Source organism: Echinops telfairi, unplaced genomic scaffold, assembly GCF_000313985.2.
Source record: "Echinops telfairi isolate 266 unplaced genomic scaffold, ASM31398v2 ScPeMD7_7421;HRSCAF=8459, whole genome shotgun sequence".
Classification (NCBI taxonomy): domain Eukaryota; kingdom Metazoa; phylum Chordata; class Mammalia; order Afrosoricida; family Tenrecidae; genus Echinops; species Echinops telfairi.
In genome coordinates this window covers 15,237,282-15,250,639 of record NW_022111321.1, presented here as the reverse complement: position 1 = coordinate 15,250,639, position 13,358 = coordinate 15,237,282, and the positions used below count along the sequence as shown (strand labels likewise).

The window sequence follows — 13,358 nt, the reverse complement described above, 5'->3', positions numbered from 1 at the left end:
TGAAATTAAAAAAAAAAAATTACCTGATTGTTGACTGAAAAAAAAAATGAAAATGGAGAAAGAGAACACAAACCAACCAACATAGCATGTTCACACACAAAACGAAAGAATTCTCTGAGGGACATCAGGGAAGGTGGAATACTATAACAACACATGTTATATTGTTATACTATTCCACCCACCTTAATGAGGAACCCTTGGGCGTTGCTACTCCGTAGCCTTTGGAATCCAGATTGCCTCCCACTTTCATCGTGTCACACGGTTTTCGCTGCTCAATGTATTCGTTCATGGTGGACTCCAGAAGGAAGGCGAATTTGCCTTTGGATTTGCGGACACGAGCCACTCCCTCCGCGGTCGTCCGAGTGAACACGGACGGCTCTGCCGATCGCATGTACGTCCACATCTTTTCATACACTGCTATTTTTGATCTCTGGAGGAAATGAAAATAAAATTAAATACGGGAAAGAAGAGAAGAGCATGTTAATATTGCCTGAATCAAGCGCAGGAGAGAAAACCGCCCAGACCCTCTCCAGGCCGGGCCCTCTACCTCCACTTTGCCATAGCGACCGCGGTCTTTTCAAATTCGAGCAAACCTTTGAAAGCCAGGTACGGACACACCCGAAGGCATACACCTGCCACCGTGATATTTGAAGACCAGCTCATTCCTTTTTCCCTCATGCCGTATTAACGGACCTTCAGCTCCTCAAATAACCATTTAGAATTTCTGTTTTAGGGAGGGTGCCATAAGAGTTTACCATGTTTCATACCATGTTTTGTACTGTTTTCAAGGTAAACTTGAAAAAGATGAGATATGATCTGATTACAGGTCTGCCAAACTCTTCTTTGTGTACAGGGCTGTAACAAATACATTATATGGTTTTCTGTTGATCTTTTTTTGTGATTCAAGGTTTTGGTGAAAATCGTTTTACTATCCACCCAAAGGGCATTCTTAGGTCAATAATTGAACACCAGTGGAGGAGAAGGCAGCTGTCGTTTACAGACTCAGTCTCTGTAACACACCAATCAGATTCCAGTCTAGCAAGAGGTTTAGACTTTTTTTCTGTCAAGCTCTCTAAACATACTATAAATTGAGCTTAAAACAGAAATGATTCTTGTAGTTCCATATTTATACTGTAGGGGCGTTATTCTTTCTAATCCTCTAACTTCATTCTAGGAATTTCTTTAATTTTTAAATTACTTCTGTCTACTTGGGCTCTATGTACATTACTCCTTCTTTTTCAATTTATCGAAAGTTCTTTTGCTGGTATCTGCATTCATATTAAAGTTTTCATGCAACACACACTTCACTGTGACACATATCTTAAAGAATTCAACTGCCCCCAAAGGGCACATACGGTACGATAGAAAAGCTGGAATCCTATGTGATACTTGATAATACAATGATATAAAGAGAACTTTCATCTGCATTTGCTAACCTACCAGATGCTGAAATCCTAGTTCTTGATTCAAATAGAAAGTAATGGAGACTTAATTTAGAATTCAATTTCTCTGTGTGGCCAAACCATTGTAGCATATGTATTACTCACATTGAGCTTATTTATTTACCAAAATATAGAATGCAACAAGAAATATCACTTTAATAATCAATGAATATTCTGAATAATGAACATATGAATACGTATTTTGGGGGAAAGGCAAAATTTTCAGGTAACTAAAGATGGAATTCACTAAAAACTTTTATAAGTAGAGTCTCACATTTTGATTTCATATGGTGAAAAATTTGTAATCAATAAATCAAATAATGAACCATATACCGTATTTGATTTGCATAGTTGGATACTATGCAAGAAATATATGTCATTCTTGTGTATTCAAATGCTGATACATTATCAAGGTAGGAAATTGACATTCTATAGTGCTATGAAATGTTTTATGTCATTAAAATTTTAAAAAATAGTTTATAATTTAAAAAATACATGTGTGCGCGCACATGCATAGTGTGTAGATAATGCCAGGCCACTTCTGGCTATGCTACAGAATTCTTCATTCTGGAGATGCCATATATAACTATGATCTGATCGCAAAGACATATGTGCTTCTAGGACATCGGACTATTGGGATTTGGACCACTCAAGCACTAAGTCCACTAGCAAGACTATGTTGCCAGGTCTTATTCATCTTTAATAACAGAGCTCTGTTCCACCTGTTTTACGCTCCAATCTTTGAAAATATAAAACTCTCTGGATCACCTGGTAAAGAGTGTCTGTTAATGATCTGTTCTGATAATCTCAAATTTAGACAAATGTTGGTGAACAATATCCTGTAGATGTATAATCATGTGTCTATATACTTATTAATTGAGAATTTCCCCCTGATATATATAGATTGTCATATAAATGATATATTTAACTATGTATATGCTATTCAAACAGAATATACAAAACTTATCAAAACATTGAGTTAAAGTATTTGTCTAAAGTTTTAAAAAGACTATGAGAATCATAACTTCACATCTATGGTAGCTATTGGGCAACCTTCCCATTCAATAACTTATTAAAAGTATACTTAACAGGGAAATAAAAAACGTTTTTAAGGGCTTAGTAATTATTTAGATAATTTAATTTTAGAATGTAAACACATTCTATTAAAACACGTGATTCACTTTCTATTTAAATAAATGTAAAATGTCTTTTTAAAAGTCCATTTCTATACTATTGATATGTAGAACCTTACATGTGCATTACTTAAATATATTGAATCAAGTATACCTATAGTGCAAAAGGTTTTTTTTTAAAAGGCTAAGTTAATTCTTTTAATATCTAGAATAATAAATACTACATGCTATAATTATGCTAAAATTAGCAAGCCATAAGTATACTAAAAATGAAAAATATAGATTCCCGATGGAAAGCAGAGAAAAGATAAAGAAAAAAAAAACAGGAAAAATTAGCGTTGTTTGGCACCATACAAATGCTGAGAAATTCTGATGTAAAGAGACATAGCTTAGACAAGATCACATACCAATGGTGAAGGAGGCAGAAGTCAGGTGAGGAGGACTGGAAATGGTAGCCCTGTGCCTTATCTAGGTCTACAAGAAGGTGCTTGGTCAGAACTGATGGCAATCTACTTATACACTTGATAAGCTAGGCTAAAATGAGGAAATATCTGTTGACTCAGGAAGTTCATTACCCATGAACCCACTGCTGTGCAGTCAATTCTGATTCACAGCGACTTAGAGAGTTCCCAAGGCTATTCATCTTGACACAAGACTTAGAACTGTGTTGGGCCAATTCAGTCACGGCTGACAAAGTGAAACTTGGGCTGATCAAGACTTTTGAAGCATGCATGTTTGCAATGACAACCGGCATGGGACAAATTACAGATCTAAGCCATGGAAGAGAAGACTTGGAAGAGGCACAGTTAGCTCTATCAGGATCCTGATATGAGAAATTGGATTATTGCCAGATCTGTGACAAGTGCATGCATTCAAAGCTGTGGTCAACTGCCATCTTAGAGCAGGACACTGTTGTTTCCAGCTCTGTCGGGCATGAGATTTGGTGGCTCTGAAATGGATATGCTGGTCTTGTTTTTCAATAGGGAGATTAAGTTTCGAGCTGGGTATCAACTGCCACATAACTCTCCAGTGGAGTGGCTGGTGGGTTTGGAAGACTGACCTTCATGCTGGCAGCTAAGCACTTAGCTCTCTGCCACCAGGGCTGCCAGCAGTCTCACAAGGACAGTGATGATAGAACCTTTAAGTTCCTAAAAACTTCAATTGTGACATCTACTTAAAAATCAGGTTTGGGGAGTGACTATGTCCTAAGTAGGAAAACAGATTATATACAAATTATTATTATTATTTACATTAGAAAATTATCCTCAGGTTTGTTTGCTTCCTTTTCACTGTGAAAGCAAGTGCGTGAAAAACTATTTGATTGAAAGCAGCGCTTTATACTACTCCAGATGATTGTCACAGTTCACAAAATGTGCTCTCCTTTTAATTCCCCCAGTAAGAAGTCTGGGTCATTTCTGCTAGGAACAAAGAAGATGAAATGTTACACATAATCATTTAAGTTTACTTTGTAATTAGGTGAGTTATATCCTTCTTCCAGTAAGTTGTGCAATAAGACTGATGTTCTAATGAGAACTCATATATGCATTATCTGACAAGATTTTATAAGCCCTGAGATAGCAATCTAATGCATTTATGCATTGATGATTTCATCGATGACTGAAGAAGGCACTGGATAAAAATTGCTGTGAAATGAAAATCAGTGCTTTGTATACAGTGTATAATAATGTAAAAGTACCTAAACTAAGTCTGCTATTAAGTGACAAGCACAAACTTTCTTTAAATGACTCTATTTATGATTAATAAGGTGCCCAAAACATGAAGCATATCCAGCTTTATAATGGGGCACACTTGAGGCAGCAGTCAAATTTAGATGGATGTTCCCCCGTGGTCTAATTCTTTTTCCATTTGATTATGACTGTGACAATTTTTGAAACACTGAGTATAGGCCACTGCTTGAGGCAGCTTAGCGGAGCTGACAGATGTACCACGACTGTGTTCCTATGAGAAAACATTTTTGACAAGTACAAAAATACCCTTCACGTTCCATTTCCTCAACCCGTCAGACAAATGGCTTATTTAAACCAGGTCATCATCTATGGGCAGAGGAGGGAGAAATCAGGGTTGGCAACGAATAAGGTTTTTATCAGAGAACCCCAAATTATGCATGCCCAATTCTATACTGCCAGGGAAAATTATCTTCTTGTCCCATTAAGGTTCAAAGTATTCTGCAGCAATACAGATCTCTACTTCTAAAAACCTTCCCATTTTACAACTGAATTTCGGTGAGAGAGGAAAGAAAGAGGGCATGAGGAGTGCACATGGGGAGTGCAAGCACAGCACAGCTTCCGAGGAAGGAGTCTATAACTCTAGGAAGCTGCTTTCTTCATTCCTGTACTTCTTATCACTGTTTTCTCTTATCTTTCCCACCAGGTTTAGGAATTTGAGCCGTTTCTTTTAAATATAAAAAATGCTTAAAGTAAACATTTTTTTCAGGGTATTTGATGTTAAAAAGTTTTAAAATGGGCTTGTTTTGGATTTCTTCCAGGGATATGACACTTCGTTTCCAACTCATCATTCCAGGCAGAATGGCAGCTCAGCACAGACACTTTATTCTGATGAAAAGGAAGCATCGCTTTTCATTGAAATGCAATTGATAACACCACGTTGTATCCTATTTTGATGTATATTCAGAATGCTTTCTGGAAGAAATTAAATTTTGCCTTCTTACTTTTGGGTGGAAGCAGTTATGAAATTATAAATTTCTAGTAAGGTATTGAAATTATGCTAAAAGATATTGAGCTAAAAGACACATATTTCTTTTATTACATTTTAGTGAGTGGAATGCACTCAGAACATTAAACAAGTCTGTTAATTAAGTTTATCCATTGGGTATTTTAAATAAAAATCTATTTTATTAAAGTCACAGTTTTAGGGAAAATAACAAATACTTTTTAATTAACTTGGAATTTCAGGTTATGTCTATTAATAACACTAAATTATTAACAAGAACTTGGTTAACTCTATGCATATAGACTTTGTTAAGAGTGGGTTTGACTGTGTTTCTGAATTATTTGTTCTTGATTCAATATCATGTAAAACATCTGTAGTCAATTAGGCTGTTACAATAAAAACTTATTTTAAAAAACAAGTTCCTTACTGAAATTCAAGTACATGAAAAGTTAAACCTGGTTTAAGGGAGAGACAATTTGGTTGTCTTCACTTTTCAAGTTGAGCAAGAAAGTTATAGATGTATACATTTAAAATAGAATCTAGTGCCTTAAATAGTCTATATAAGCATAAGCTTAAAAAATACTATTACTTTGCTATAAAATCTTAGGAAAAAGCAAAATATAGTCAGTCTCCTAAAATATTATATATCTCAATCTGTAGGCAAATAAAATATTTCCATTATCATCTAGTAAAATATTCCTGACAATATCATTCCTTTTTAAAAACTCTTGGTTCTGAAGCAATAAAATGCACCCTGTATCTGATCAGATATTACTAAATGTAAATCTCTGGATGTAATCAGAACTTGAGGAGTTATTTCACTGATTAAAAAATTCATCTCCAAAACACAACAAGCTAAACAAAATTTTTTTGCCATACTGGCTAGTTAAAACCATCAGTCATATGTGAGATGCAATTAAAACAGCTTTGAATGATTTTTGCAGGAAAATCATGCAAACTAAACACTATGTAGTGTCTTACAGAGGCATCCAGAACTCAATATCCATTATCTCGTGAGAAGGCACTTATGCCAGTCCATTTAAAACACACTCTTAGAGAACAGGTGAAGCACAACAAAAAACTCACGGCTACAAAATCTACCCCAATTGATAGCTGCTCTGTGGGAAAGAGTGGACTTGCCCCTGTGGGCTTCTGAGTCTGCAAATCGATACAGGAGTGGAAAGTGTCATCTTTCTCACCCTGAGCAGCTGGTGGTATCAAACTGCTGACCCTGCGATTATCAGTCCCATTCTTAACCAGTAAGTCACCAGGGCTCCGGAGAAAATGTAGAATAATGTAACTCTTCAAAACAATATGATCTGCAATTAGGCTTTGGATTTCAAATGCTACAAATTAAATCTTTTTTTAAAGTCTTGCTTCATTTTATGCACTTAACTGCAAAGTATTGGAGAAAGCTGAGGCATCTTACTCCCCCCAAGAGTGAGTCTCTAGCATCCACCGGGAAGTTCTATTCTATTCTATGGGGTTGCTATGAGTCAGAATCGACTCAGGGAAATGAGTTTGGTTTTTATCATTCCCAAGTCTATATAGATCTTTCTAGATTCAGTACCATCATTACCAAGTGAATTCTTGGTAAATCATATACAAAGTTGTTCTAATGACTTTTTCCTTGTTATTGTACCTTGGCACTGGTTAAATTGATGATAAAACCCAAGACAAGGTTCTAGCATTGCATGTAGCAGTGAACGCTGTCTATGTGAAACCTTCCATATCTACAGAGGACAATAAAATTGTAAAACTGTAAAAATGAGGACCTGATGCCAGGGGCTTAAGTGGAGAGCAAATGTTTTGAGAATGACGAGGGCAATGAATGTACAAGTGTGCTTTACACAATTGGTGTATGTATGGATTGTGATAAGAGTTGTATGAGCCTCTAATAAAACGATTAAAAAAAAAGAAGAAATTATTTCATGCCTACAATAAAAGAAAAAAAAATTGCAAAATTGCCCGAATCTCAAAATTATGAACATTTCATTGTTAGTTTCCCCTTTAACTTACTCTGAAGAACTCCTTTGTTGACCCCGAATCCAAAGTCCCATAGGCGATTTCTGTCTGTTTGGCCAGATCTTCGGCACTTTCTATGGGGGAGACCATTCTCTCCACGGTCAGGAAAGCCGCGAGGTTGGCAGTATAAGACGAGATAATGATGAGTGTGAAGAACCACCAGACACCTCCAACAATGCGACCTGAGAGGGATCTGAACACGGATAGGGTAAGGCACAGTTTCCTTTCACTAACACGCGCAGGGAGAGATAAGATGTACCCTTAGTAACACGTGTTTTCACATAGCATGCGCTGTTTTACGTGTGGATAAACGTGTATATAACATGTGCTTTAAAAGAACAATTGCACTATGTAATTTCTGATAGACTACTCAAGAATGATGGTCGTGTTTCTGAACAATCTGATTTTTTTTTCGGTTATAGTTAATGTACCGCTAAAAACACGTGAAGATTGCCCTTCTATTTTTTAGTGGGATTAGTGGTTAGCAGTTGGGCTGCGATCCTCACCAGGATCGGCTTCTGGAACCATCAGCCACTCCACGAGAGACAGGGGGGCTCTCTACTCTGGCAAACAGTACAGTCTTCGAAACCCGCAGGGAGTTGCTATCAGTCAGCATGGACTTCCTTTAGTTACAGACGGGGAATATACGTTAAACCCATCGATACCCTAACCCCAGCAGAGCTCAGCGTGTCTAAAATTAGGATGCAGCCCCCCTTTGAGGAAGGAGGGAAGCACAGCCCCGCGGTCCAGTTTGGAGGATCATGTCGTCGTTAAACCCACCCACCGCTACTGGGTGGATTTTGAGTCATCATGACCTAGATTAGCGGAGGAGAACTGCTCCACTCAGTTTCTGAGACTGTAAATCCATCACGGGAGCAGGCAGTCTCCTCTTTTCCCTGGGGGTTTCTTTTTTAGGGTCCTGTAAAATACTAATGAATCTTAACAATGGATAGAGTCTAACTTTGATAAAAACTTGCAGATGTCTTTCTAAGACTGAAGAAGAGCATCGGTTTTTAACGCTTCTAGTAGACTCACCTGGATGAATAGGCATACACCAAAATGAGGCTGGACAATATGAGGGACCTAAAGAATGAGTTATGTCCTAACATGCCCTTTACAGATGGGCATGACATCTTGTTCTCAGCACTTTTCCCCCTCTGGCTTTTAAGGGTGTTCAGATGAGTGAATGCGGATAAGTGAGGATGCACTGAATTAAAAAAAAATCTAGAGCATATGCATAATTGATCTTTTCATGAACTACTGAACAATGAAAATTCCTTGGTTCAGTTGTTTTTAATTTCTGGAATCACTTAATAATATACCACTTCAGGTCCCAATAAAGAAAAGTCCCCCCCTTTTCCCCTTTATTATACGATACAGATATAAAACCAACACCTATTGCTTTTAATTTACTATTCACTTAATCCTGGTTTATGAAAACCATTACTTGATTTGCTATAGTTTCATCTCAAATCATTAACCAAAAAGTTATTTAATGAGATTCTTAAGTTATTTGAAATTTCAACCACTTTATAGTTTTCCTGGATCTGAAGGAACACAAACTGCATTGTGTTTCAAGATTGTCTTTTGAGAAAGCATACTTTTCTTAAAAAATAGAAACAAAAAACCCTATACTTGTGACTTATTCAATGCTTTGTTTCCTAGGCCTGGACCTATTTTCTCTATTGGAGAAGTTTGGCTTTTTTCCCTCCAACAAGAGATGGACTTGCATTTTCACAAACCTGATCCAGTAATGTCTTGGTGGCATCCAAAGAAAGGGAGCCATGATTCCAAGGATATGGAAAAATCTCTGTATGAAACAATGTGAACATTGTTCATTTTTTGCTTACTGTCTAGCTCGCTTATGGGTCATTATATTAAACAAAGTATATTTTGTACCCGCTATATTGACTCCATGGCAGAAATCTCCCTTCAAGTATGTGGGATGAAAATTAAGTTCAAGATTACTTGTAAAAATTGAATAACAGCGATAACACAGAGGCTAGTTTTTGAGAAGGAGATGAAATAAAATGAGTTTCTGTTTTCATAACTTAGGTTACCGTGTTCATCTGTCAAACCACTGAATAAAATATTGATACTAAATAATTCTGAGAGTTCTGATGGTTTGCGTAAGTTCTATATCTCTAAATTTTTAGCATGCCATCGTGTTTTGTGGTAAACTGGGAGAAACTGAGTATGAACATACTTCAGGTCATTTGGGAATTACCAGGTTCCTTGTATTCCTAAGACTTCTATGTCCCAGGAAAGCATGTGGACAAAGATGTTTTACAAAAAACTTAGAATTACTAGGTGATGGTTGATGAACAGAAAGCTTTCTGACACTAACCTGGGTGAAATGTCACATCCTTGCTGCATAAAAGCACCCAGGGAAAACCAGAGGCTGTTAAAGATGCCAAACTCGTTGGGAGGCTGGTCGCTCGGTCCTTCCTTTCCGTCCTCTGGTTCTTCTGTGTGCCATTCATATGGGCTAAACCTACTAACTAGGAACAAGACCACGCTGACTCCAATGTAGGCAAAGACTATGCACATCCAAATCTCATAGGCCAGAGGATCCAAGAAGGAAAACACTCCTGGTTTAGATTTCTGAGGCTTTTTGATCATGATAGATATCCCCAAACTCATGAAAGGCTTAGAGAAGTCAATGACCTCCTCTCGAACCAAAGTGATTGTCAGAGGAGCAATAGCAATCTCTGCTTTCTATAAGACAAAAGACACACGAGAAAGCACAGAGGTCAATGGATTTCATCATGGAATTAGCACTGGATTTATCCAATCACAACCAACCTATTAAAAAATTCACTCTACATTTTTATTGGGGAGGAGGGCAGCAATGAATAAGGCTTTTGATAGCTACAAAGAAGAATATTAAATTTGTTTTTATATTAAAATATGCCACTTGAATTGCACCAGACATTTTTTTAATTGGTGGTAGTGTGGTAGTAATGAGATACAAGGAAGAGAATCCGAGAAAAGCTCACATCAGCAACACTGACTTGAACTCCAATCACCGTGCGGGTGTTCAAGGATGGGAGTGGGCCGAGGAGACGACTTAATAGTCTTTCCACGTGGCTGGTTTCTCAGTTTCTTGGCCAGGAAAACTGCTGCGTCGCAGCCTTTGCTCTTTATTTGGACAACTGCCACTTATTCATTACTTGGCCATCCCTTAATATTATGAATTGAAAATGTCAAAACAGTCTTTTCTTTTTCATTCCTTTCTAGCTATGAGAAAACCTATCCTGCAGTCTGTGTTTGCATAAGACCATCAGGCCCATTGTTGGACAATATTTTTCAATTCAGTGCAAACACAAAAATCTGGAAGTTGGCATTTATTTCTTGCTATTCACATGCTTTACTTTTCTACTGAAGTTAAAAAGAAATGATTCTGCAACACAGTTGGTTCAGTTCTCAGATATTATGGCCAAAGCCACCAAACTCTTGTTTTTTAAATGTTTTGATTTGGAGCCAGTTAACTTAGCCTGTTTCTGTATCTTCAAAAGGAAGATACTTTGCTATTTACCCCATGGTGTTATTGTGCCTATCTATTGAAAACCTTAATAAGATACTAAGGCGCCTTTACTGAGGGCTTAGGGTCCCAACATGGATTTAAGCATTTTAAATGGCTTCTCATTGTTGTAATAATCATCATAACAATCCTTGATTCCTCATCATTTTATAGATGCTGAACTGAGGCTCAGAGGGGTTCACTTTACCCGCCATGGCAGCTCTGAGACTGGAGCTTGTGCATGTTCAATCAAATCAGGCAACTTCGATAACCAAAGGAAATAAAGAAAATAGTGAAAAACCTTTGCAGACTGTCACAGGATCTACAAATGTAGTTGCAAATATTTTACCATGTGAAATGTCAAAATATGTTTCTAAATTTTGGTAGATTTACAGATTGTTTCCCACTTTATACAATTTAAATGGGTATGCCTTGGCCACCTCTTTATGATGCATTTCTAGAAGTGGAGGTGGCGGCCTTGATTTCATGGGGGCTCATTCTATGTGATGCCTAACATTTATCCAGAAAGATCACACCCATTCCTGCTGTGGCCTTCACTATGTGAAAATACTTTCATCCTTGAATCCTCGATGCCCCACTGATCATTACTTTTGCTTATCTTTGACAGTTGGCCACATAAGGAATTACATCTCAAAAAAAAAAAAAGAGCTGATACCTAGGGTTCAAGTAGAAAGAAATGTTTTGAAAATAATGATGGTAACATCTGTACAAACGTGCTTGATACAATTGATGTACGGATGGTTATGAGCTGTACGAGCCCCCCAAAAATGATTTATAAAGATATGAGAAAAGAAAAAAGATCTGAATAAAAAGAAAAAAAGAGCAAGAAATTAGATCGCACTGTATTAGTTTGAATTAATTTCATATTTCTATTAAATAACAAATATAATTGAATGACATTTATAAAACAGGTAATTTTAAAAGGAATTACTTTACTACAGACACTTTCGCTTTTTAAAATGCATTACCTATAATAGTTTGCCCATTTTTCAGGTGAGGTATTATATTTTGCTTACTAATCCACATGCCCTTTAAATATTAATTTTCCTTTTCCATATATGCTGCAAATATTTCTCCTGTTCATCAATTCTTTCTTGTTTTGCTTTTTATAACTTTTTGTCTCTCGTTGTTAGGCGCTGGTGAGTTGACTTGGACTCGCTGTGATGGAGGAAATTGCCCCACTGCCTGGAAGCAGATCGCCAGCCCTACTGTTCCGCAGCTCGCCAAGGAACTGTCTGCTGAGTCACCTGGGATGCTTTCTATAATGACTCAGCTTTTAGTTAAGGGACTTCATCCATCTGAAGTTTTTTTATGGCGTCATGACATTGCTGTTTTAGGTTCTCAGCTCTGGGTTTCATGCTGGGAGATTCTCCTCTGAAGATTCTATGTTTCGTCCAGTGCCTCTAGTCCAGCGATCGTTCCTTTGGGAAATTGAAGTATGAGCTGGTGATGCGTAGGTCCTACTTTTAAACAGTTGTCCAGCCTTACCCACAGAAGTAAATTCATCCTTCCAATGACTTCCAATGCCATCGTCCATGTGTTTAGTAGTCTCATGGATTACATGGCCTCTCCTGTAATCTTCCATTTAGAGCAGTTCTCACGAAGGAGGGAAAAGCCGCAGGAGAAACGAAGCCGGCACAGCACAGCACAGCACAGCTAGACTGAGGGGCAGCGAGGGGCTGAAGATGGTGGTCACTCGTGTCCAAGAAGGGACACACTTGGGGCCTGAGATTAGGCAGGGTTTGTAAGAGATCAATAAATGTGCTTTTTATTTCTTTCTGCAAAGACTGGACATTTTGTGTGTGCTTTGCTATTGTCTCTGAGTGATCACACAATGTAGTGTGAAAATATTTTCAGTGATCGCTTAAAAAGATTTGGTTTCTTTTCTTTTTTCCTTCTCAGCACAGCAGCAAGTTGGCCTTTGGAAACTCACCAAATGAGCAGATGTAATTCAGTGTTTCCCTGCGGGGGTGGAGAGTGGGGTGAGGTGGGGCATTGGGATGACCCAGGAAAGCTCCCAAAACAGCCGCCTACAATTTAACCCGGATGTAGGCTAGAGCAGTGGTTCTCAACCCCCTAATGCCACGACCCTTTCATACAGTTCCTCATGTGGTGGTGACCTACAACCATAAAATTATTTTCCTTGCTACTTCATAACTCATTTTGCTCATTTTACATGACTGTGATGAAATGTCATGCAAATATCTGATAGGCAGGATGCATTTTCATTGTTACAAATTGAACATCATTAAAGCATAGTGATGAGTCACAAAAACAATATGTAATTATAGATTGTGAACTATTTATTTCTAATGACAAATAAAGGAAATTTTGTCTTGAAGCATGGTGTAGCATGGGTAACAGGCTTCATGCCAGGGACGTGGAATTAGGTGCCCACTTAACACGTTTTATAGTTTGTTCTGAGACATTGGTTACAATTTCCACAATGGGGCATGATTCTCATTTCCATTCAATTGGTTCTATTTCTATTGAACTAGTGCCCTTTCTCCTTCTTGCCTATTC

General features: G+C 37.6%; 1 protein-coding gene across 7 annotated transcripts in view; it reads right to left on the bottom strand.

The window, feature by feature from the left end:
- Positions 1–13,358, bottom strand: part of GRIA4 (glutamate ionotropic receptor AMPA type subunit 4) — a 438,032-nt gene that overhangs the window by 38,515 nt on the left and 386,159 nt on the right. For all 7 annotated transcript variants that reach the window (XM_004708995.2, XM_004708994.2, XM_045297724.1 and 4 more), the window contains exons 11-13: positions 9,639–10,009; positions 7,286–7,484; positions 183–430 (exon numbers count right to left, since the gene is read on the bottom strand). In XM_004708995.2, coding sequence (XP_004709052.1) covers positions 183–430; positions 7,286–7,484; positions 9,639–10,009 — 818 coding nt within the window. The remainder of the gene's footprint in view (positions 1–182; positions 431–7,285; positions 7,485–9,638; positions 10,010–13,358) is intronic.